We start from the raw sequence: 26,398 nt of genomic DNA, 5'->3' as shown, positions 1-26,398 counted from the left end.
GAATGTGTTCATCTCCATCACATTCCCTGAAGGCCCATACAAGGCGGCAGGATGGCTAATTATATACAGAACTAGTACCCGGAATTTCCATCCCTTAATATCAGTTTTTTCACCGTTCCAATTTCCAAGTTGCTCTGCAGCTTTCATTCACCCTAAGCCTGAGAGGGGAGCTGCTGTGACTCCCATTTTACAGATGGGGAGGCTCCGCAGTAAACCTTCTGGGAGCTGACATGATTCCTTTCTAATACAACCAGTTGGACGAAAATGGCCATTGAATAGACAGCCATAAAAACTGGGCAGGAAACCTTGGCTTCCCAAATATAAACAGAGTTGTGCCTGGGCACCATTACCCTGCACTTCAGTCCATGCTTGCCGATTTTAAGTCCTTGGATATCTTGATGGAGGGAAGTCACAGGCCCTGCAGCTGGCTCAATAATCAACTTGTCAGTATTAAGAGCTGCTTCGGAAGTTACCCGTATGTTTCCAAATGCAGAGAAGAATGACATTGCCCTGTCACTAACCCGTGATCAAGGAGAAGACAATAAGCTGCAGGGTGTGCGAATGTAGGCCATTCCATCCCCTGCCTATTGCCTTTGTAACCAAGATGGTTGCTCAGGTCTCTGCAGGCCAGTTGATAAACACTCATGCACACACTGCTCTGTAGCTTTCTGTAAGTGACTGTAAGAGCCAATTGCTGATCATGTTCCGGCAAGGCAAACTTGCGTTCTTATCTCCAAAACTATGAGGGCTAGAAACATTGAAATAAGTAAGCCTGAAAGTCTCATATTTCAAGCCACAGATTCTACACAAAATTCTGATTACAGGCAAGGTTAGCTGTAGCTGAGTGAATCTGCACTGTACCTGTAAATAGTATAGTATTCAGTGCATGGAATTACCCCTGCCTCTTGAAAGATTGTATCTTCATAAAGGCTCACAAAAGGATTACTTGAGTTTACTAATCTAGAGGATGCTCTTTCCTATTGGTCCGGATATAAAGTTGAACCTCTGTTCTTGAACATCTCCATTGACTAACGTTTCAGAACCCAAATGCCAAAATCCCGGAAGTAAATGCTTCCGTTTTCGAACATGCCTTGGAAGTCAAACAGCTTCCGCTGCTTGTTTTTCAATTTTCTCAATTGAATTTGCCAACAGCCCTTTGCACCTCGGTTGTTGAACGTTTTGGAAGTCAAACTGTCTTCCGGAACGGATTGTGTTTGACAACCGAGGTTCCGCTGTACTTCAGGAAGCTATAAATTTGGAAGGAAAGAATAGTAAAAACTTATTTGGTGGTTTGAAACCAATTTAATTGTGGTTTTCTTTTTATTACTAAGAAAAACCCTCAAGTGAGTTGAAGGTACCTGACATTTTTTAAAGGCATTTTTCTCACTCTTTGGAGTCACCACAGTTCCTACTTCCTTACACTATGTGATTGGGTGTGTGTGAAATTAACTCAAGTAACTTTTTTTATATATAGCACTTAGAAAGGGCATGTAGCAAAAATGGTTCTTCTTAACTCCACAGAACGGTGAGGCACTTCCCCTGAAGATTATCACTTACACAACGGTCTCCATCTCACTGGTAGCTTTGCTGCTCACCTTTGTCCTCCTTGTGCTGATCCGAACCCTGCGCTCCAACCTCCACAGCATCCACAAAAACCTGGTGGCTGCCCTCTTCTTCTCAGAGTTAGTCTTCCTGATAGGAATCAACCAGACAGAAAATCCGGTAAGAGTTAATTTCAATGCCTTTCGCATGACAGGCTCCTGCTAGCTTTTAACAGGGCACCAAACGAAACAGAACACAGAAGCAATGCTTGGTGCTGAGGCTGTGCTGGCCCCAACCCACATTCAGTTTAGCACCGTTTGGGACAAGCAGAAGCCTGGCAGATGGTTTGGCTTTAAGCAGGAACCCTACCCTGTTCCTGTGACAAACGTAGGCAGACACAGAACTGCTAACAGATTGTTAAGAGGGCGCAAGACTGCGTTGCTCATGGCTCCAGTCCTCTGCACGCTTGCTGGGAAGAAAGTCCCGTTCGGTCAAAGCACCTGTTAAGAGACCCCGTGCCAGGTTTGATAGGTCTCATCCCCCCCACCCCAAAGGACCCCCCAGTAAGTTTACCAGCGGTTTGGGGTGAGCGTTGGCAGGAATAAGCAGCAGGGAGAGGCTGTTATAGCTGCTCCTCTCAGCGCTAGGCCCTTAAAAGGGAGAATAAAGCTTTGTTTGCACTTTGGGAAGGTAATAGTGCTGGCACTATTTCTTCTTCATCTTTCAGAGTTGAAAGAAGTACCAGGCACAGTGGCTGCCATCTTATTTCCACCTAATACACGGGTCAGCAACCTTTTCCAGCTGTAGGCCAGTCCACTGTCCCTCAGACCATGTGGTCGGACTATATTTTGAAAAAATTAATGAACAAATTCCTATGCCCCACAAATAACCCAGAGATGCATTTTAAATAAAAGCACACATTCTACTCATGTAAAAACACACTGATTCCTGGACCGTCCACAGGCAGCATTTAGAAGGCAATTGGGCCGCATCCGGCCCCCGGGCCTTAGGTTGCCTACCCCTGACCTAATATCTCTGGTGCCTGGCGGTCTGTTGCTCTGTCAGCAGGAGGTCTCAGAGGTTGAAGGCTCTACTACTAATACAGGGAAATTAGCATTTCAAGCTTCACCATAGCTATTAGTGCTGCATCATCTTTCCTGCAGGTGGTTCTTTAAAAATTATTGTGCCCATCCTTCGTTTTCAACAAGCCACTTCAAAAGGCCTATTTGTGTTTTATAAACCCGTATTTCTGTTTGACAGAATTTCCAGAAACCAATTTCCTTTATGTTAGCATGAGAACAGCAGTCTTTTGCCCCTCTTTTACCTCAGTTAACAACAATATACTACTACCTGTTTCTGTTCCTTAAACCGTTTGTTAAGGTATTTTCTTTAGCAAGCTACGTATTGCACAGTAAAGGGCCACTCCTTGAAACTGTAGCAGTGACTGTGTTTCAAGCAACTATTAATCCTTCCTTGTGGAATAAGAATTGTCCAAGGAGTCACACGCGGATGAGCATGAAAAGTCAAAGAATGTGGGAGCACACATGGAATGGAATTCCTCGTCATTTGGTTTAGCTTTTATAAGTTTCTGTAAAGCAACAGTAACATGGCAGGGAGAGGTTTCAATCATCCGTGGATGATGGATGGGGGAAAAAATGATATATTCTCTTTGTTGCATACCTGAAATAATAGTTTTCATCATGGTGACCTGTACAAAACTAATATTTTTAGAAGCCAACACACACACACACAGAGGTTTAGAGCAGTAAAAACTTTTTTTTTTTTTTGTGGGGCATATTTTTAGTTTTGTTTAAAGAACTAGCCAGAGCAACTAAAACCATAGTTCTCAAAGTGTGAGGCAGGCCTGTAGGGTCGCCAGGGGAGGTTCAGTTCCTCACTGACTCCTTTCTGAATGCCTTGATTAGAGGAGGTGGCCAAGTGCCAATCTACTCACCCTTCCCCAGTAGTCCAGTGTAAGAGAGGGTGACTGCGTTCAGATGGAATCATAAACTAGGCTTTATTGTTACAGGGATGAACCTAGGTGTCTTGATCTGGTATATTACCACCAACTCCTCCATTATGGCTGCACGGAGGAGATCAGAAGCTTCGTCTTCCATTTGTTGATTAATGAGCTTTGAGTTACATCCAAACCCTAAACTGCCATTGATCCTAACCAAAGGAAGGGAGCATGTGTCCCTCCAGATGTTTCTGGACTACAACTCCCATTACCCCTCATTATTGGCTATGCTTTCTGGGGCTGATGGGGAGTTGGAATCTGGAGGCCCACAGGTTCCCCACCTATGTAGTAAACCACCCTTTAGGCTAGCTGCAGTTTGTCCAGGCTTGAAGAAAGCGCTAAATTGCAATTTCAGCTGAATTTGGGGGAACCACTTGAAGCATCCGTTCATGTTGAGCTATTTCAATTGCTTTTGTTTGATTTGCTCATTGCAAACAGCTGGAGGTCTGTAAATTTTTATAATAAACCTGATTTGCAATGGAGGTGGAATAATTTCGATTGCAACTGTACATGGCTAGGAGGCTGCATTCATCTTGGCAAGGCAGACGTTGTGCAAGTATTTCTAAAAGAGCACTACGACTTTAGGCTAAACTTTCTGTAATTAGGGAAATTGTGATGGCTAAAGGCTACCTCTATGTTTAGAGGCTTGTTTACGTCCAACGGAAGTCCATCTCGCGTGCCAGATTATTTTGTGGCTCAGCAGAGGCCATTCTAATTTCACGGCGTCTTTCTTTCTCTAGTTTGTGTGCACGGTGATAGCCATTCTTTTGCACTACTTCTACATGAGCACCTTTGCTTGGATGTTCGTTGAACAGCTTCACATCTACCGGATGCTGACGGAAGTGAGAAACATCAACTTTGGACACATGAGGTTCTACTACGTCATGGGCTGGGGGATTCCTGCCATTATAACAGGTAAGGAAAATTAGATGATGAAGGAGGAAAAGCTAAGATGGTAGGGAGATATCTACACTACAAACTTACAACTGTCTTCTATCAGTATGGCTGTCATGGCTTCCTTTCAAAGAGTCATGGGAACCTGGTGACATCGCTGCATGTTCTCTGCTTGATATGCCTGACATTTTAAAAGTTTTGCTATTTAGCTCTGGCTTTTGAACTGTTCAATAATGCCCCATATCTGAAACACTTCCATACGGACTTCCAGTTCCCTGTGGAGAGAAACTGTTTTTAAATCAATGGATAGGTAAAGGTAAAGGTACCCCTGCCCGTACGGGCCAGTCTTGACAGACTCTAGGGTTGTGCGCCCATCTCACTCTAGAGGCTGGGGGCCAGCGCTGTCCGGAGACACTTCCGGGTCATGTGGCCAGCGTGACATCGCTGCTCTGGCGAGCCAGAGCCGCACTCGGAAACGCTGTTTACCTTCCCGCTAGTAAGCGGTCCCTATTTATCTACTTGCACCCGAAGGTGCTTTCGAACTGCTAGGTTGGCAGGCGCTGGGACCGAGCAACGGGAGCTCACCCCACCGCGGGGATTCGAACCACCGACCTTTCGATCGGCAAGCCCTAGGCGCTGAGGCTTTTACCCACAGCGCCACCCACGTCCCGCACAATCAATGGCTATATGCCCTATAATCGCTCCCCTTTCCTCGTGCTGGGCCTAATTCAAGAAGTAGTTGCATCCTTAGGATTATACTTATCAGTGGTGCCTTTAGATCAGAAGTTTTCAACCTTGTTGAGTCCACAGCTCCCTTGACCAACTACATTATTTTTGTGGCACCCCTGTGGGGTTTAGGAGTCCAATTATGTCGCCCCTTGCCTGCAAAGCTAGCAGCCTCTCACCCTTTTTTGAACACCCTCCCTTGTGGAGTGTTCCTTCAGCCTCCTCTCATCTCCCCTCTTGCGAGTTCTCTGGGCAGCCGCTACTGCTGCCTCTGGTCTCTGAGCTATTCCCCCTCCTGTCCCAAAGAGAGGTGCCTCCTCACACAGCCCCACAGGGGCCTGGGAAGAGGATGCCCCCAGTCTTAGTGGCCCAACAGAGACTGGCCAAAGGTGAACATGAGGCCAGCACCTTACCTTGGGAGGCAGCAGTGGGCACTGCCAGCCCTGCATTGCAGAAAGGCTCCCCTCTGGCGCTGGGCACTCAGCTCCCAGGCAGGCCTTGCACACAGCAAGCACAAGAAAGGCCAGCACAGTGCCTGCCTGCTTGTCTGCCCAGCCTCCCACTTGTCTGTTCATTCCCAACAGCAAGGACTGACTGGGGTCCCTCTCCTGCTTATTCTGAGGCTGCCATAGCTCTCAGCAACCAGCATCCCCTGGCCAGCCCCAGAGTCACCATTCGCCTGCGGAGCTTGTAGCCAGGGCTGCTGCAACAAACAGCTGTGCAAGCCTTTGGGAAGCAGAGACGCAGGAGGGCATCAGAGGAAGGGAAGGAAGGAAAGAGGGACAGAGGCCAGTCTTGGTTGAAAACCACTGCTTTAGATATTAGGAGCAGTTCCAGGCACAAAATGAAGACGAGACACACATTTGTACTGGGTGCCTCTTGCCCTACTTAAAGTAACTTCTGTGCAGATAAAGGGACTTAAAACATAGCTGCATTCAAGTTGGAACAAGAATCGCACACATACCTTAGGAATAACTTCATTCGCTTTATTATAATTACTTGGTTGCTTGCAGTGTTTTTCATATTCTGAGAAGAGAAAGAGGCGGACATGCTCTAGATTTCACTTGCGCTGGTAGAAATATTCCCTCAGGCGCACAGAAAATGTGACCCTGCAGACGATTATTTATTATTTTGTTTACTATTTAATTACATCTATATTGCCACCCATCAATAAATATTCCCCCGGTGTCTTATAACAAACAACATTAGAGGTGCAATATATAACAATTAAAACCAACAATTCAACAACAAAAGAAGTCAGAAGCTTCTGTACAGCAGAGACAGCATAAATCACTTGCAGCCCTTGTTTCAAACACAGTTGAAAAGACTGGATGAATGAAAAGGTCTCTATTTGGTGCCGAAAGGCCACAGAAGAGGCACCAAGCAAGCCTCTCTGCAAGGAAGCTGTTCTCCATAGCTGAGTTTCCACTATACACACAAAAAAAACAGCCCTCTCCTTGGTTGGTACCTACCTCACCATATTTTTAAGTTATGCATATTTTAATTTTCTTTACTTAGAAGATTTCTTTGTTGCATTTTAAGGACCATTACCTTGCAAAGCTGTTGATACTTAATACAATGCATCAAATAAACAATCAGTAAAATGTTGTAAAACAATTACAAAAACCTTTACATTCAACAAAAAAAGAAAAGAAAAACCAACATTGGACAAATAGCACAATTATTCTAACCCAGCACCCTGCATGACATTTCTGTGCCCAAACACCCCCCCTTTTTTTTAAATAAGGTGTCTTTAAAGCTCATTTAAAAGAAAGAAGAGCCAGAGTTTGCCTAACTTCCACTAAAATTATGTTCCGTGGTGAGGAGAGCACTGCAGGAAAAAACCTGTTTCTTGTGCATCTGGTTAGCCACTGTGAGAGCAGGATGCTGGACTATGTGGAACATTGGCTATTTTTACTTTGTTCTGTTCAGCATCCAGGGATTTTCAGTACTCGGGGCTGAAAGAACGCTACCTTGGGCCTCTATGCTCCTGTTTAAAAGGTCTCATTAGTGAGTTGTGAGATGTATTCCTTGTAAGGTTTATTTGGGTGTGTGTGTGTTGGAGAACAGGGTGTGAAAGACTAAGTATGCAGTGTTTGAAGCCAAAAACAATTTAAATGAAACTTTCTGGGTTTCTACTTATTCTATATTTTTCTGCTAATGAAATAGCAATCATTAATAAAAAAAATCCTTAGTGGTGCACCGCAGGCTCAAATAAATAGAGCTGATAGAGCTGTCGTGCAGTTTTTAAAATGGTAGCCAATTAATTGCATGACTTTTAATCAGTTAGTTAAAGCTGCAATCCTATGCACACATATCTGGGAATAAATTCGGTGGAACTCTTCTGAGCATAGGACTGTGCTGTAATGTGAATAAAACCGGAGTAAAACAATCTTTGTTTTTAAGAGTATGCACAGCAAGCGACATTTTATACAAGGCATTTCCTTCTATGCGAGGGAAGCGGAATGCTTTTAAGCTGCTCACTGCCACCTCCGATTTTGTATGTGCTTAGGTTATACTGAAAAACAATTCCTGCCTGATTAATGTGGAATACCCTTTAAAACGGATCAATTTGATCCATTAAACTAAATATGGAGCTGGCAGCCGGGAGTTGCCTCACTCCCATGAAGGGGCTCTTTGTCTGGGGTAAGAAAGGAGCCGCAGGAATTGTCCGATTTGCTCAGCTGTTTGTTGCTCGCCAGCCACTTGGAGCTGATGGCAAGTACTTCCTTCACCCATGGAGGCGCTTTTCTGTATGTACAGGTATGTGGGGTGGGGGGTGTTCATTCAAGGATGCTGGGACAGGTTGTGGAGGGCAGAGAAGGAGGGAGATCCATGTGTGGCCTCTTTCTGTGTGTATGTGGATGTGTGTATGAGAGAGAAGAGTAAGGGAGCCTGTATCTGTGGTCTCTATGCATGTGTGGCCTGTGAAAGAGAGGGAGGGGTGAATTTGGTCAGAGAGGGGTAGAGCTGTATGTATGGTCTGTGTGTATGGAAGGCCTGTAGAAAAGAGGGGGTGAGGGAGGGGGAAGTATGCATGGCAAAGAGAGGAGAAATCTTTGTGTGGCTGTTCACATGTGGAGTGTCTGTGTGCATGCGAGAAGCAGGTACAGGTGTGTCTGCTCTGTAGAGCCCAATTCAAAGTGCTGGTTTTGACCTATAAAGCCTTAAACAGCTCAGGACTGCAATACCTCAGGGACCGCCTCTTTCCATATGAACCTATCCGGACCCTGAGATCATCTTCTGTGGCCCTCCTTCGTATGCCTCCTCCTCGAGAGGTCTGGAGGGTGGCAACACGAGAACAGGCCTTCTCTGTAGTGGCTCCCTGTTTATGGAATTCTCTCCCCAGGGAAGTTCGCCTGGCGCCTTCATTATACACCTTTAGGCGCCTGGCAAAAACGTTAGTTTTTAACCAGGCCTTTGGTTGATATGACTGACATCACTTTTAAAATGTGGACTTTTGGGGGGTTGTTGTTTTTATTTTGATAAAATATATTGTGATTTTTATGTTGATCTTGTCTGTGAACTGCCCTGAGACATCTGAGTATAGGACAGTATATAAATTTAATAAATAATAGGGCTGGCCCACCCACAAGGCAGGCTGAGGCAGCCACTTTGGGCAGCGAAATCCCAAGAGGGGGCGCTCCCGTGGGCTCCGCGCTCACCCCACTGCCAGTGGAGAGGCAGCAGTAGTGGTGGCTTTTGGTGAGATGCTGCATTATCTTGTGTGTGCTGCAAGATCTCGCCAGAACCTGCCACCACACATCCCTGGCAGGGCTGTGGGGCAGTACTTTTTCTAGTACCGGGGATGTCCTCTGTTGTTATTCGACAGCAACAGCAACATTGTTTGGGGGGAAATCATTATCTCAGGACCAACAGGAATTCTTGTATTAAACATGAGGTTGTGCAACAGGGCAGGAGGAGAAATGACTGTACTCTCTCTCATTTGTTGTCATGCCACACACCAATGGAGCCATTTTGTGTAATGCTGCACACCAAAAATAGAGCCATTTTGTGACTGGTGCCCAAAACACTTACTCAAAATTCAAAATGTGTCTGCTGGCCCAAAGCGGTCAGCAGCTTCTGCTTTATAAAATATTAACTTTTCACCTCTGTGTACACACACACACACACACACACACACACACACACACACACACACGTATAGTAATTGTCTGCTTTCCTAATGCAAAACTATAAATTACAGATTGACCGGTCCCACTCCTTATGTATGTTTGCACAATAATTAATAATGCAAGCCAAACATTTGTTGCAAATGATCAGCGGTAGCAGAACAAAGCAGACGATAAGGTTTGCTGACAGCTTATTGTGAGTCATGCATGGTTTCCCAGGAAGTCAGGACTTGAAAAGTTCAGAAGTAGGCTCCTTAGAAAACAAAGCATTGTTCTCCATTGGTAGCTGACAGACAAGTAAAATTAAGATCCTTTGCACATACAAAAACTCATGCAACAGAAAGAGCCTCATAATCTGCAGTCAAATTAAATTATTGACAATTATATAGTCTAATATTTTCTGCCCAAGCTTGAGGTATTCAGTAAAATGGGTACCCTTGGCAAAAACTGAGGCAGTGAAGGGTAAAGGGATTATTTCCACTCACAAATATTCTGAAAATATTGAGCAGTCCTGATAGAGAAAGATAAAATGAATAAAGTGGTGATACCTTGGTTGTCAAACTTAATAATAATAATAATAATAATAATAATAATAATAATAATTTATTATTATTTATACCCCGCCCATCTGGCTGAGTTTCCCCAGCCACTCTGGGTGGCTCCCAATCAAGTATTAAAAACAATACAGCGTGTTCAACTCCCGAAACCGTTCAAAAACCAAGGTGAGGCTTCCGATTGACTGCAGGAGCTTCCTGCACTCGATCGGAAGCCGCATCAGATGTTCAGCTTCTGAAAAACCTTTGCAAAACGGAACACTTTGGAGTTTGCGGCGTTTGGGAGCTGATTTGTTCAGGAGCCAAGCCATTCAAGTACCAAGGTACCACTGTACTCTATACCAATAGGCCTGGTTGCTGTGTTTTTAGTTGTGTTATTTTTGTATTTATTTGAATCACAGTTTTTGAGTTCTAAAAATGTAGAAAGGCTCTTTAGCACTTTTCAGACATTACAAAAGTATTTAATCTTCCTGTGGATAAAGCCCATTGGGACTTGTGTATTTTATTTTATTTTCTTGCAATGCATTGTATGTGATTCTGAGCAGCCCTAAAACAAGCCCCAAACCTAAGAGAAACACTATAATTCCTGTTAATTTTCATAGTAGGTGAACTGCACACTTAAGGGCAAGAATTGGGTCTATTTTAATTTCATAAAATCTTAAGGCAATATGCAGAAAATAAAACTGCCAGCGAATATTGGATTCAGATGTTTGGCCAAACTTTGGTGCAACTGCCGCAAATGAATATTCAGTCTTGAGAAGCAGACTATTTCTGCCAAATTAACTGATGCCAGACATTTCCGGATGGCTAAGTATTTTTGGGTGGTGGCTGCTCTGAGAGGGAAAGACCATACCTCTCTGGCAATGGTTACCCAGTACTCGTGATATGGATGGATTGTGAGTGTGAACTATTTTGACAGACACTCCACATCAGAGATTCCTTCCACTTTTGTCTTGCGATACAGGTCTTGCAGTGGGGCTGGATCCACAGGGCTATGGGAACCCAGATTTCTGCTGGCTCTCCGTTCACGACACCCTGATTTGGAGCTTTGCAGGACCTATTGTGATCGTTGTGGTTGTAAGTATTGCAGGATCTGCCTTCGGCGTGAAATGCGTCCGAGCTGAATTTATTACTGCCAAGCACTTTGACTGTAGAACATTCTTTAAAATCCATCTGTCGTATACATCCCTAAATTCAAATCAAATGTACAAAAGACATAGAACAGCACAGCTCCAATAACTAATCCTAAAACTATATTAAAAAAGCCTTGCCGTACAAATTTCAATCAAAACTTGGCATCCCTTTCTGCACACTAGGAAACTTTTTGTAACTTATTAAATCAACCTTTTGTCGATTACTAAAAGGTTGAGATATTTTTGTGTGTTTTCCTGGCCAGGAATCAAATCTAGAGAACAATTATGCCCGTAAGTATCATGATGTGTGTGGCTTGCACCCACTTAGAAGTTGTAATTGGGAATGAACTTGCAAGCAGGATTTGAAATATGAGCAGCAGAAGGAATTGGAGAACACAGTAGTGATGTGATGGTATCAGAGATGGAAGGTACTGCAGAGCAGAGGGGGAGAAATTCAGACACCATGGAAAACGGGGTGGGAAGTTGGGAAAAGATAAAAAAAATTATGTATTTAAGTATATATGTCAACTTTTTGAAAGTGTAGTAACATTTATTACAAAAAAGTTGTAACTGGAAGCAACGGGCCTCTTGGGCCACCTCACATAGTATTGTGGATATGCATCACTCACCCCTGAATTCTCTTTTCCTTTCTCAGTCTGGAATACTGTAAGCTTGTAAGGTCTCTAACTCCTTTGAAGAACAAAATGTATTTGGGGAAGAGAAATCGTTTCCTCTTATCCTAACGAATCCCCTCTCTAAGAAACCTTTCAGGGGCAAAATGGACAAAACATCCATCAGCCTAAAGTATTCTGGCCTGGGGAGGATGGAAGTCCAGTTGGGGGGTGCACATCATAATGAGTTGAACTGTCACCCCACCATCACCAGCATATAGCTTTAAACAGGCCTCTTGCATAATACTGATCATGTTCAGGGCTAGATGAGCCCCCAAACCTCAGCACTCCTGTGTTATGAAGAAATTGCACTACAGTACTCAACAGTTGAGTTCAGCACTGGCGTGCCGTAACATTATTAACCAAGCCCCAGAGCTCAGCAGTCTCACACTTATTGTGCCCCAAGGGATTTCCTGGTTGTTTGTTCCTCCCACGTACTGCGTGAATCCTTCCTGGCCTCAAGCCTGTCCCATACTTTGACGTAGACTAGTTTATCCGGCATGCTGTTTTTGCAACAGTTACAAGCATTCTTGTCCATGATAATGGTACCTGTGCATTTGCAGGAGTATCTACCTTTTGCAAGTACAATTTGTAAGGCCAAAATCTATATTGTTCTTACTATGCTGGCTCCAGAAGCTTTGTTTTACTTCAAACCTTGCAAAGCAGAATCTTCAAGACAACTGCGCCAAAGTTTCTTGAATTAAGAAAGCAAAGCATAACATGAAGTGAGGGGCTCTTAGCTGAGTAGAAAATCGTGTTTTGGTGAATTCATGGAAAGAAAACACCTCCTCATCACTATTCTGATCCATACTTCTCCCCTCCAGATCAACGTTGTGATCTTCATACTAGCAGTTAAAGCATCATGCAGACGGCAGCGTTCACGGGACAAAACTGGAGTTGTGTAAGTTTGTAACCGTGACCGAAAGAAACTAATCATGGGAAGTGGTAAGAGAGAGAGACATGTTGTTCCTGCTCCCAGACTGAAACTGGGACACCTCTTCCTTCGAAACGTTGTTTAGTGCCATTGTTCTTTTTACTATTTGTTGAATCTTTCGTTTTCCTTCTGTCAGCTCTTGCTCCGCCACTCCCTCCCTTGTCCCCTTTCAGTTTTCTCTTGCTTGTGATCCCCATCTTGAGACACTTTCTCCCATAGCATAATTACAGTGATGTACTCCATGAAAGCAGCTGCTAAAGGTAAAAGAATTGCCTTCAGGCCAGAAGGTGCCTACACCCTGTGACAGCATGCTTCTGCTAAGATGTAAGCAAGGAGAATAAAATGTTAATTTTAAAAAATGTTATCTATACCCTGCCAGAATTTACCCATGGAGCTGCTTACAACATACTAAAATTCAACACTTTTGCACAATATATTAAGGAAGCATGGGTGCATCTGTGGAATGGGTAGTCAATGTGTTGACCTAATGAGTCTACAACTCATCAGCCCCAGTTAGCATGACCATTGGTCAGGACTTATGGGAGTTGTAGTCTACTAACATCTGGAGGGAACCATGTTGGCTCTTCCCAGCTGTGGCATTACCGTTAGGCCCCAGGTAATTGATAACCTAATCCAGGTTCCAGGATCTTCCCTTGGCAGGGATGGGGCTAGAACGAACTTCAGGTGGATCAGGTGATGATAAAAGATTCCAATGCACAGAAGCAGCTCTTCTGTTGATCTGCAAACAAATCTCCCCCACCCCCTGCTTGTACAGTTCGGGAGTTTGCCTCATTGTCTTCTGAGGAGTCCCACCCTCAAATATGTACAAGTTAGAGGCAAGGCAGTCCCTTACCATTTTACTAACGGTGTACATAACAGGCAAGTATTGCCACTGCCCAGTGATGAACAAGGGTAAGTCATGTCATCTGGTTTCTGGAGATTGTTGTAGTTTTCTGAATCACTCTATTGAGGAAGGCACTTCTGGTGTGCTCAGTATAATAGTGTGTGTGTGTGTGTGTGTGTGTGTGTGTGTGTGTGTGTGTGACAAAGAGAGGAGTTGGTGTCAGTGGAAGCATACCACCTGATGAGGAAAACACTTGCTAGCACATGATGCGGATGGTGCTATGGTCTAAACCACTGAGACTCTTGGGCTTGCCAATCAGAAGGTCAGCGGTTTGAATCTCCGCGATGGGGTGAGCTCCCATTGCTGTCCCAGCTTCTGCCAACCGAGCAGTTCAAAAGCACACCAGTGCAAGTAGATAAATAGATACTGCTGCAGCAGGAAGGTAAACGACGTTTCCATGCGCTCTGGCTTCCAGCACGGTTCCCTGTTGCACCAGAAGCAATTTAGTCCTCCTGGCTACATGACCCAGAAAGCTGTCTGTGGACAAATGCCAGCTCCTTGGGCCTGAAAGCAAGATGAGTGCCCCAACCCCATAGTCATCTTTGACTGGACTTAACCGTCCAGGGCTCCTTTACCTTTTTACCTTTACAGAATAAATCCCCTTTAACTATCACCTGCTTTATCAGTGAGTGTTACTTAGGCCATAAGCCAAACCTCTAGGGTCTGGCTACCTAGGAGACCGCAAACTGGAATTCACAGATCAGTAGTTAGTATATCTGCCTAGAGTGTATTTGGTGGACGAGTCACAAAAACTGATTTTTTACAAGGTCACATAGCAAACGAGACAAAACTAGTGTTTGACTTTACTTGTGTTTCATTCTGAACTTCTGCATTTCAGCCAGAGCTTTGAGAATTTCTCTCTTTCCTGGGGCGGAATTGGGAATAGCAGTGTGTGTGCTTCAGGGACTGCCGTATTTCATGCCTAATATGAATTATTTCGTGGTTTTCATCTAGCTCTGTACTGCGGACTGCTTTCCTACTGCTACTGTTGATCAGCGCTACCTGGTTACTCGGTCTGATGGCGGTGAACAGTGATGTAATGACATTTCACTACCTGTTTGCTATCTTCAGCTGCTTACAGGTGAGTTTGATAAAATGTCTTTATGGCGTGCCTTCAGATCCACTTCTTTGGATTATCGCTTCTCTGATTATGCAGTGCCGAGTCAGGGCTTCATAGGTAAAAATGGCAAACTTAGTGAATTCCTCCTCCTTTAATCGTAAAATGATCCCCTCCCTGCAAAGTTTTTTTCTATTTTTTAAAACATATTCTTCCTTTTGTCCTTTTTTCTCTTCATCCCTCTAAAAAAATCTAGGGCCTGTTCATCTTTTTCTTCCACTGTATATTCAATAAAGAGGTGAGGAAACATTTGAAGAATACTTTCACTGGAAAGAAGCCACTCACCGACGACACCACCACCACAAGAGCGACATTGTTAACCGTAAGGAGCCATTCTGCAAAAAGCATTTCCCAGCACTGACGCATAATAGTTCTGTATCCTGACAAAATTGCTGATGCCAAATTTTGTCTGGATTCCCTGCCATCAGCAATTGGCCTTGAACTCTTGATTTTAGGACATATCCTCTCTTACCAACATAAAACAGAGCTGCATTCAGCTTTGGTTTTTTTAGAATGTAAATGGAAGTATATGCATTGGGATTTATATAATTATGCCATATTCCTATTAAACTATTTAAGTGATTGGAGTTGACTTAAGTCCATTGATTTCATTGGGTCTCCTCTGCTGAGTAAGACTTAGTTGGATATAACCCTACTGCAACTCACTAGTTTTCTTGTTAGTGTTTAAGGGCAGAAACTCATTTTAAGGAAACATTTAGTGTTATTTCTATCCTGTTTGTGATATTTTTAGATCCCAATTTTACATTTATTATCTGATTTTTATTAATCAAATGAGGGATCATCGGAAACCTTTGGCCACTCAAACGTTGACTTTCAGGAGCAAAGTTTCTCCTGCTAAAAGCTCGCCGTTTCCTAAAAGTCAAATTTTGCGTGGCCCAAGAAAAAGATTAGCGAGACCAATCCTTTCTTTGGACAAATAACTTAAAAGCTAAGTTTCCTCCGAACAAAAAATGTAGGGCTCATTTGACTACCAAAGCTCATGATCAGGATAAGCACATGATGTGGCTGTTGATTGGGTGTACCACTGCAAAAAGATGTGAGTGTCACCTGTTACCGATTGCTCATCATATTAACCCCCCCCCCCAAAAAAAAACCACAGTAAACTAGCATGTCAGGAAGAAAGCTAGCAGGTCTCCATGAGATCCAGTTTTTATGTGTTCAGGGGCATTGGAGTAGTTAAGTATGCAGCCCCCTAATTTCAGTATGAAATGGTACAGCCCAGCAAGAGCTTCACCGCAGGATTTGGCCTGTATGTATAAATCAGCTTTAATAATATTGAACTTTTAGTTTGATGGGTGGTTTCTAAAATAAACGTATGTGTTTACTGGTCAACACCTCTTATCTTTCCCCTTCTCCCAGCGGTCTCTGAACTGTAACGACACGTATGTAGAAGAGCCAAATATGTACCGCACCACTCTTGGGGAATCCACCGTCTCCTTAGAAAGCACCGTCAGGTCAGCCAAGAGTCACAATAGCTACCTTGCTTATATTCTCAGGTAATCTGGTGGCGGCGCATGGCTTTCAGGCCTCTCCCTTTTCTCTTTGTGTTGCTTTTGCAAAAATGAAATGAAATGCATTGCTGCTTTTGCGCAAGTTTTGCTTCCCTTACGCTTCTGCAGATTTGTTTTTGTGCAATATGCATCTTACCTGCGCACACGTTGTTTGCATCATTTGATTTCACCATTTAAATATAGGCTGAATGCCAATTGCAGTGGCTATACTGATGCCATACAGTCCGCCAGGCAAACATTGCATTCGAAGCAGCAAACTAGAATTTCAGATGTCCCTGTGGGCTTGCTTGTTATCATCCCCCTTTTCTTCTTCTTAGAGATGAAGCCGCCCAGAAGCTTAGTGTGTCATCCAGCCAAGCAAGAGCTGGTCATACAGAAGGCGATTCCTCCATCTTCCACAAGAAGCCATCAAAATCCAATGGTAAGAGGTCTTTCTTCTCAGAACTGTATATGACAAACATCTCCTCTAGTCCCCACCAACCAGCACCATGTATTAATACAATCAGTGCTTTTCTCAGTTTCAGTAAACTGTAGGGTGTTTGTCTCATTGTCAGGTGCCATTGATTAGGGCAGGCTTAAGTAGCAGCAGCAACAGTAACTACTGTATTTTTCTGTGTATGACAAGCTTTTTTGACCCAAAAATGAGGTTCAAAATTTAGGCTCATCTTATACACGGGTAGCTGGGTGTATGTGTGCATGAATGGTTTTTGGCACGAGCCCAAGATTGTAAGCGGCAATTGGCTGCTTGATTGTTGGGGGGGGGGAGATGCTGAAAATTGCAGCACACAACCGCTCGTGTCACTTACAATCGCCGCTTACAATCTTGGGCTTGTACTTCATTCTGACGGGTCAGCAATTTTTGGCATCTCCCCCCCCCCCCAAAAAAAAACCAATCAAATGGCCAATCACCGCTTAAAAACTCAGGCTCATGCTTTGTTCCAGTGGGTGAGCAATTTTCAGCATTGGCCACTTGATTTTTGTGGCGTTGCGGCAGCCAATAAACAAATAATCCTCCCCAAAAGCTCATTTCCCCTATTTTCTAAATTTTGAGGCCCCCAAAATAGGGGGTGTCTTATAGACAGAAAAATACGGTAATTTCAATATTGCATCAGGACCAAATCAATATTGGTAGTAATAGGAAATGTCAGAAGCCGTAAGTGTACTACTGTGTTGAAAAGGGGAACAAGAGACCCTCCACAATGCATAATATAGCAAGATACAAAGCTGCGTTTGTACAGTTACTCGTGCATAGGTGTCAGGGCCGGTTCAGCTGCAGGTCAGCACGGAGACACAGAGATGAGCAATAAAAATGATTCTTTATTCAAAGAAACAGAATACAAACTGATAAACCTACAGGCAGGACTGGCCCCGGGGGTCAAGCAGTTGCCAGAACTGTGTCTCCCACTTTCCCCTAATTCTTCTCCCCATCCAGCTGTTTTCCCAGCCATCTCAAACTCTGTCCGTTTTCTGTGCTCTTTTCTCTGCTCCATGCAAAGCTCTCTATGCCCTTGGAGACAAGGGAGGAGTGGAGCTGAATACAGTGGGACCGGCAGGCTCCTGTTGCAGCCTCAGGCCCCACCTCCCTCTCAGCTGCCTCTCCTTCCTCTCTCACTCAAGCCTGTTGCTTGTTCAGCATCCAACCATCCTGCCTCATCGTGTCCTACCACCACTCCCCTGGCTTTTATCCTTCCTCCTCTGAGGCTTCTCTAGGGCATAGAAACCAACCAGGAAGCAGGACATGAGTGCCACAGGTCTCTTCCCACTTGGGATTCCCAACATTTAGAGGCATCCAGCAGTGGAGGCAGAACATAACTGTTGCACAAAGAGGACAGAGCAGACTAGACCAAACACCTGTGACTAGGGAACGCTTGAAGGATGTGATAAGTTAATCAACTTGCTGTTTCCCTCGGTTCTTGCATATAGTAAACCATATGCCTGCGTTGTTTCAACACTTTCCTTCGTTTACTTCTACAGAGAATGATTCTGACTCGGACAGCGAGTTGTCCCTTGACGAACACAGCAGCTCCTACGCCTCCTCACACTCGTCGGATAGTGAGGAAGACGGGGTAGAAGCAGGGAAAAAATGGAACGCAGCCAGCTCAAAAAACAATGACCGGGGTCCACTCCACAGCACCCCCAAAGGTAAGAGAGTAACAGCTAAAACTGTGCGTCCTCCTGTGGGGGCCTTAAAGGTCACTTTGATGGCTGGTGTGCTTCAGAGAGTAGCAGCCTCTTGCCCTTGGAAGACCCACCACAAATCTAGATGGGTTTGGCCTAAGACAGGGCTGGGGGACCCTTCTTGCTGACAGTGGATGGGGAAACCAGCAGAACCGGAGCCAAAAGTACTACAGTACTTACTCCATCCTGTTTTCCATCCACTATCCCTTCTGTTCACCCGCATGAAATTAGACGGAGAATCTCAGGCCACAGCTTGCCCACCCCTGGAACAACTGACTTGTTATTTCACATTCCCCACCTGATTCACGTGCCGGTTGTAAGGCTAGACGAAAACACCATTTTAAAAGTTAAAAGGGCAGCAGAGATGAGCCACAGTCAAAATGAGCGTTTACTACGCAAGAGGATTCTCAGTCTAGAAAGGTCTTCTGCTGTCGCAGTTCCTTAAGTGAATTGGTTGCGAAGCTGCGGCACCAGTAAATTCAGAGAAAGCCCAAAATACCCCTGGCCACACTTGGGTGTTACCCAGAACAGCGTGGAAGGCCGAGAAAGAAGAAACCTCTCAGCAGGCACAGGAATGCTGCTCCAATCAGCTGACACAATCCAGGCAACAGGTCCATGGTGAGCAAAGGGCAGGGCAGCACATGAAGCCACCAAGAGAGAAAACAGCTCCTTGTTCTCTTCAGGAATGTGGAGTGTTTTCCCGGCCTTGTGTCTCTTGTGGCATTTCAGCAAGAGCAAGAGTGCAGTGTTTCCTAATGCAGCAGGACTGGCCTGGCTTGCAAATGACCCTCTCCATAACAGGAAAGTCAGTGGAGAGGCAGTGACAAGCAGACTGAGCGGAGCAGATCTCCACCCCCGCCCCACAAAAAAACACACCTAGTGAGGCTTAATGTCATTTATAAAAAAATCATTTGCAAAATGTACAAGTCACTTTATTTGGCTGAAGACAGGGGCTCGGAAAGTGGCATACTTGAAACTCAAGGAATCACCAAGCCCTTTATTGTAAAAGGGAATCACTCGGAATCCGGTTACTTCTTGGTCCCTGTGATCAAGAAATCACCTATTCCCCCCCAAATTATTTTCTTGTGCCCTAGTTTTATTTTTAAGTGACATCATTTTCAGTGCCAATAACCCTGCTGTTTTAGAAGAATGAATTTTGGATTGTGTGTGTGTATGTGTATGTGGTGGCCCAATAAATGCGCAGTGGTGAGAAAAATATGCTTCCCAACCCCAGATTACATTGCTGAGCTTCCAATTCATTTGTGGAGCGAAGGTTGCTAGCGGGGTGGCTGCAAATAAGGAGAAAAGAAGCAACCACGAACCTAAACCTGAAATTATATGCAAACCAGATTTAAGGACTGCCAAGGAAGCTGCCTCATCCTGACTCAGATCATTGGTCCATTGGGCTTGGCATTGTTGACACTGATTGGCAGCAACTCTCCAGGTTTTCAGTCAGGAGATACCACAGACTGAAACTAGTTCATTTTGGCAGCTTTGGCTAAATATGTGTCATCGCTAATGGGCGTATTCTGTGTTGTAGATAGTTGCCAAAGCTGCTTCCAAGAACAGAGGAAGCTGCAGAGAGAAGCTCTTATGTTGTGTGCCGCTTTTTGTTTTTAATTGGGATTTTATTTTCCTGTGTCCTGCAGTGGATTCTGTTCCCAATCACGTGAAGCCCTACTGGCCTTCTGAGGGTGTAACGGCAAGTGACGGCGAGGAGCCAAGTGCAAAGCAAAAGCTGAAGGTGGAAACCAAGGTGAACGTGGAACTTCACCGGGAAAACCACACCAACCACAGCAGCGAAGCGCCTCCGGATAAAGAGAACGAAGGGCAGCAGAAGGAGAACAAGCCGCTTGTGCAGCAGAACCACCAGCAGCCAGAACAGAGGAAAGGTAATGGAGAAAGGTCTCCGTAAATATATCCCCAGAAATCCGCAATGCTCGATAGACCGTTAGCTCTTCCTGTTTGCATGGTCTCAGCCTCTCCTACGTTGAGCACACCACCTTAAACATACCCATATTTCAATGGATGTCACGATTGGACATCCTCCCATCTGTTCTGAACAAAGGAGAGGTGCAGAGAGCTTTGCTTCAGGCAAGCACAGCTGTGCCTTTTCCCCATCAATGGGAAATGATGCCTGCTCCATTTTGTGGTCCTGCCTTTTCCCCTACCCTTTCAGACGGAGTAGCTGTTTTGTTCTTTGCCATGCCACTATCTCACAATTCCAAATGTGCCCACTGGCCCAAAAAGACTGACAGCCGTTGCGTTTAACAATGGGATTTGGTGCCACGAGATGTGGGTGATGACCACCACTTAGTCCTCTTTAAAAGGAATTGGAGTAACACAGAGGAGAAATCGCTTGGTTGTTGATAGTCATGCGGGCTGAATAAGCTTTGCGGGATCAGAGACAGCCTTAGGAAATGGCAGTGGGAAAGGGCTGTGTCGTCCAGTCCTACTTTTGTAGGCTTCTTCTAGACAGCTGGTTGGTCACTTTGGAAAACAGAATGCTGGACTCAATAGGCCTTTGGTCTGATCCAACAGGTCTGTTATGCATTTAATACAAAATAATGAATCACAACAGTTCTTCATGCACCTTACAATTTTGCAGGTGTGAACCTAAGATGCTTTGGTGCAATGCTAAAAATGTAGTTCAAAAGTGGCAGACATGCCTTTTGAGGATGCCTGCATCCTAAGTGACAGGGAGCCATGACTGACTGTCAAGTGGAAATTTAGTGAGGTGCCTAGGCAGGAGAGAATCACCTGCTGGACATGGCTGCTGTGTGTCACGGCTGCCAGAGAGCATTGCTGAAAGGCTTTGTGAAATCGATCCCTACAAGCAGGGAGAACTTGCTGGGTTTTCATTTCATGTCTCAATCTGAGCTCTCTTCTATGACGATTTGTACCAAAGGGTAGGTAAAGGGCAGGCTTGGTACCAATATTGTTCCCATATAAACTGCTTTTCCAGAAGGACAAAGTCTTGGTAGGCATTGGTGGTTGAGTGTAATGATAGGCCAGACTTACTTATTTCCAATCTAAGAATACATGGAACATTGAGTCTTCCTTAAATACAGGTTTTGAGTTTGTCTCCATTTCATTATACTGAATTCCTCCACTCATCACTTCCCCTTTCTTTCCACGGAAGGCATACTGAAGAACAAAGTCACCTACCCCCCACCACTGGTGGACAAGAACATGAAGAACAGATTAAGGGAAAAACTGTCAGATTATAATCAAACCACTATCTCGTCAAGAATGACTTCCATTGGGACTAACAATGGCATCCGTGCCACTTCAGATTCTGGAGTAACAATAAAAAACCCCAGAAGAGATCAGCCTCCAGAACAGATAAACGGTTTGGCCATGAATGTCCATGTGGGAACCGTAACTGCAGAGACTTCTGATTCTGAGTGAGTGTGACTCTTTGTGAATTGCTTCTCTCTGTCGCGTGGTGTTGCCCCTCTCGGGTTTCTGACGCCTGCTCCTCTCCATACTTTTTAACACTTCAACGGTCCGTATTGCAGACGTTTGTTCTTATAAAGCCCGGAACAAATGTCAGGGCTGTTTGCTCCTCCTTTTCGCCTGCTTTCTCTTGTGCACCAATTTCAGTGCTTCGATCCTGCTTTGTTTTTAAACCAAAGTTCTCTGTTGCTTCTGAAACGGGGAACTCTGGTTTAATGTCAGTTGACTCATCAGGATAGTAAGCCAAAGTCATATTCTGGAACCTACCGTATTTTTCGCATGATTGGACGCACCTAGTTTTTTTTGGGGGGGGGAATAAAGGGGGGGAAATTTCCCTTTATTTCCCCCCCAAAAGCAGGTCAGGGAAACCGAACCAGGTCGAGGAACAGCGGGATAGTGGCACTGCGCCTCCCTGCTGTCCCCCGAGCTTGTGGGGTCTGCCAGGCAGCAGGCTGCTATCCGCAGCGTGGGGAGCCCTGCGGGGAACTCCTGCAAGGCTCCCCACGCTGCGGATGTATGCCCGGCGCGAGGGGCGCTCTGCTTCAGGGCGTCCCTTGCACCGGGCGGCAGGCTGGTATCCGCAGTGTGGGGAGCCCTGCGGGGAACTCCTGCAAGGCTCCCCACGCTGCGGATGTCTGCCCGGCGCGAGGGGCGCTCTGCTTCAGGGCGCCCCTCGCACCGGGCGGCAGGCTGCTATCCGCAGTGTGGGGAGCCCTGCGGGGGACTCCTGCAAGGCTCCCCACGCTGCGGATGTGTTCCCAAAGCGCCGGGCGCTCTGCTTTCAGGGCGCCTGACGCTCCGGGAAGCAGGCTGCTACCCGCAGCGTGGGGAGCCCTGTGGGGAACTCCTGCAGGGCTCCGCACACTGCGGATGTCTGCCCGGCGCGAGGGGCGCTCTGCTTCAGGGCGCTCCACCCGCCAGGCAGCAGGCTGCTATCCGCAGCGTGGGGAGCCCTGTGGGGAACTCCTGCAAGGCTCCCCACGCTGCGGATGTCTGCCCGGCGCGAGGGGCGCTCTGCTTCAGGGCGCCCCTCGCAACAGGTGGCAGGCTGCTATCCGCAGTGTGGGGAGCCCTGCGGGGAACTCCTGCAAGGCTCCCCACGCTGCGGATGTGTTCCCAAAGCGCCGGGCGCTCTGCTTTCAGGGCGCCCGACGCTCAGGGAAGCAGGCTGCTATCTGCAGCCTAGACACAGCTAGCGGAGCACTAATCCCGAAGCTTGGGGCGTGCGGAGCTCAGCGCGCCCCAAGCTTCTGGGTGCCGGCAAGGTCTCTGCTAGCGGAGACCTTGCCGGCACCCAGAAGCTTGGGGCGCGCTGAGCTCCGCACGCCCCAAGCTTCGGGATTAATGTAGCGCTCCGCTAGCCGTGGGAGAGCTGGGTCTCCCACGGCTAGCGGATAGCTTCCTGAAGCCTGGAGAGCGAGAGGGGTCAGTGCGCACCGACCCCTCTCACTCTCCAGGCTTCAGCGAAAGCCTGCATTCGCTCCATAGGACGCACACACATTTTCCCTTGCTTTTTAGAAGGGAAAAAGTGCGTCCTATGGTGCGAAAAATACGGTAATTAATCACAATATCCCCTACCGCCATACCCAAGTTAACAGAATACTTGCTTTTTACCGATTACCTTGCCCGAAAACATCCTGTCATTAATTTCACCCACTTTTTAACTTTCCTACTACGTCAAGCTGCTGACGCCTGTCTGTCTCTCTGCATGCTAACATATTAAAATGAGCTCAGTAGTTTCACTTAAAGGATTTGTCAGCCTGCCTCTGTTTTAACCCCAAGTTGCATGATTGCTTCTCTTCATGAACAGAGGCAGTAATGAAACTTCAATTTGAATCATCAGGAAATGGTGACACCTGCTGCAACTTGCGAGAGACGACTCTGCCGGTGATGCCACGTCCCGGGGACCTTTTGATTCTGCCTTCGCCAAGGGATGTTGCGTCTGGGGAAAGTTTCTCACGGCGGCACCCCCTGTGGCCATGCCCCATTTCCTGCAATCTACACAGTAAGGCAGCTTATGGTACCTTCAGGGTCTGCCTGACTGCATCAGTTGTGCCAAAACAAGCGGAGGCTGATGAATGGAAGTCGCTACCGGAGAGCAGTGCCTTTTGGGAAAGTGGACAGAGCCATAGCAATGCTGCAAGGATATCCTTGAGGAATAAATGGTCCATAGTACAGTAGACATACCGGCTTAAACCAAGCCCTACCTGCTCTCACTCTCGGCCTACGCTGGGGATCTGGGGATCCAATAGGATCTGTGAACTCAGGAGAAAAACATAACCACACCAAGTGGCCTTTCAATTCCTTTGCCAGCTTCCACGCCAGCTTGTGGTGGACACTTTTGTCTTAAAATACCATCATTTTGATATAAATATATAAAAATATAAATATATATATATATATATAGCTGTAGATATTTTTTATATATTTTATATGGTGATTCTTTAAAAGTTCCTTTTTGTACATTTCATGTAATATGACGGTTTTCTTAAAAATTTGATAGCAGGAAAGTAATTGTGAAAGAGCTTCGATATTTTTTATATTAAAAAGAATTGCACAAGTGTACTTGAATTTGGCATTTCAGGGTGGGGAAATATAACTAACGTCTGCATCGCGCCTAACTGTAATACAGTCTTTTTAAAAAAGGCTGCCACTTATCTCTGGAAACTTAAATTCAGGAAAAGAATTTGTCAGAATAATCTGAAACATTTTAAAGGATTCAGTGTGTATTTTTGTACTTCTCTACACCAGCCAATCACTCAGTAACAACAAAATTATTTGTGGGTGATTTTTAAGGAAGTCTGCCTTTCCCCCCCACTATTCTATCTACATGTAGACATTTTCTTTATTTTTCTGCACTACAAAATTTATACTTGCTTAGGGGGGGAAATGTGAAATTAACTATTTTTGTGTCGCGCAGTTAAGGACTGTAAGCAGATTTGATAACCTGAATGCCCAGAAGTGCCTTTCCAGAAGTAAAGGCCTTTAGTTAATGGGCTGAACAGCATTTCTCCATAATGTGGAAATCCCTTTTAGACTCCCGGGGGTCGGGGAGGGTAGCTGGCAACAAATTCACAATTTATAAAAATAATAAACGTGTAACTTGTATTTATGATACTTGGTCTCAGAATGCACAAAGCTGCCCCTCATTTGTTCATTTACCCAAAAAGGGAAACTTTTGAGTCAATCTGCATGATGCAGCCTAGTTAAGCCCCCCAGATTTCAGTGACAGACTTGAGCATTTGCTAAGTTCTTTCTCCCTTTGAAATCAAGTCGCCTTATAAGTGCTTAACTTTGATAAGGTCAGCGATTCAGTTTTAAGAGATTATGAACGCAGCCCTTTAATATTCAGATATTGAAAAACTACCTTATTTAAGGGATACCTGATAACTGGATTTCAAGAGCAAATCAGAAATTGTTTTGTTCAATTTTATTTTATTTTTAAACCAACTCCCTTGTCAAGCTCAGAGAACCGGGAAAGAGTATGGCTCTTTAAAAAGTATTGCTTTCATGCTGTATGAAAATCTGATGTAAAAAAAAAAGAAAGTTTTAAATGTGAACATATCTGCCTATCATACCTGGGGATGTGCTAAATGATGCTACAGCTGTTTCACATCTATGTGTATATTTTGTCCCAATGAAATGTAGTTAGTTAATTTTTTTATCAGAACTGTTAAAGTGTGTCAGCTGTGCTAACCCTGGGGGTGGGGGGTGAAATCCTGGGGTGGTGTTTTTTTTTTGGTAGTTTATGGCAGAATAGACACTGGAGGGATTTTTAAAACAAATGTATATTTATTAATGTGCAGAACACTGGAATTGAAGCACAGATGAGAGAACCTAACAATAAATTAAGTTTGTGGATTTGTATTAATGCTCCCAGCCATTTATTATCCATTGGTCTCCTCTCGGTAACCCACACCAAGAGAAGGCAGAGAACCTCATTTACCCATAACTGCTGCTCTCCCAAGAGCCTCCAGCTCCCAGGGGTATTCCTTCTGTTGCTCACATCCACAGCGTTTGGGTTTCTTTCGAAAAGCCAGAACCAAGCACAGTGAAGGTGGCATTCTTTTCCACTCCTGTGACTTAAGACCCCTGCTGGATTGGGCAAAAGGCCACCTAGTCCAGCACGCTGTTCTCACAGTGGCTAAGCAAATCCTCAGCTCTCCTCACCTGCAGTTACTTGCAATTAGCATTCACAGCCATACTGTCTCCGATAGTGGAGCCAGAAAGAACAACTGGTCTGACCTGAAGTGTCATTCTGGGAGTGGGGCGTCGTATCCAATGGAGTGGGTATTCAACCTGTCGTGAGACACTATAGACAGGAGCAAAGACTTGTGGGCTGCACTCCCTCAGTTTTCCGGATTCGCCAAGCAGAAAGTACCTAAAGAGAGAGAAAATACCTGCCGACTTCCCCCTTCCCCGGCTCTGGAAATTTCTGTAATAAAATCTCTAAATTGCTAAATATCTGAAAGGCAAGGAACATGACAAACTAGCACTCAAGATAGGCCATAATCCCCCAAACAGTGTATAGTAGAACTATACAGTAAATACACTCCCAAAACTTCAGGTAAGACCAGGGGTCAGCAAACTTTTTCAGCAGGGGG

The 26,398-nt window shown here is 45.2% G+C and overlaps 1 protein-coding gene across 3 annotated transcripts in view; it reads left to right on the top strand.

Moving 5' to 3' along the window:
• CELSR1 (cadherin EGF LAG seven-pass G-type receptor 1) overlaps positions 1–25,661 on the top strand; it is a 160,486-nt gene extending 134,825 nt beyond the window's left edge. Inside the window, exons 24-35 of one of the 3 annotated variants that reach the window (XM_028747628.2) lie at positions 1,522–1,722; positions 4,300–4,474; positions 10,831–10,943; positions 12,495–12,571; positions 14,463–14,589; positions 14,822–14,947; positions 16,006–16,100; positions 16,475–16,578; positions 18,132–18,299; positions 19,985–20,227; positions 21,478–21,742; positions 23,605–25,661. In XM_028747628.2, the coding sequence (XP_028603461.2) occupies positions 1,522–1,722; positions 4,300–4,474; positions 10,831–10,943; positions 12,495–12,571; positions 14,463–14,589; positions 14,822–14,947; positions 16,006–16,100; positions 16,475–16,578; positions 18,132–18,299; positions 19,985–20,227; positions 21,478–21,742; positions 23,605–23,629 (1,719 nt within the window). In that variant the 3' untranslated portion in view covers positions 23,630–25,661. Of the gene's footprint in view, positions 1–1,521; positions 1,723–4,299; positions 4,475–10,830; positions 10,944–12,494; positions 12,572–14,462; positions 14,590–14,821; positions 14,948–16,005; positions 16,143–16,474; positions 16,579–18,131; positions 18,300–19,984; positions 20,228–21,477; positions 21,743–23,604 lie in introns of all 3 variants that reach the window. The other 2 variants (XM_028747627.2, XM_028747626.2) reach the window with 2 other exon arrangements.
• The last annotated feature ends 737 nt before the right edge of the window (positions 25,662–26,398 follow it).

This window comes from Podarcis muralis, chromosome 10 (assembly GCF_964188315.1).
Source record: "Podarcis muralis chromosome 10, rPodMur119.hap1.1, whole genome shotgun sequence".
Taxonomy (NCBI): domain Eukaryota; kingdom Metazoa; phylum Chordata; class Lepidosauria; order Squamata; family Lacertidae; genus Podarcis; species Podarcis muralis.
This window is presented reverse-complemented; position numbering and strand designations above follow the sequence as displayed.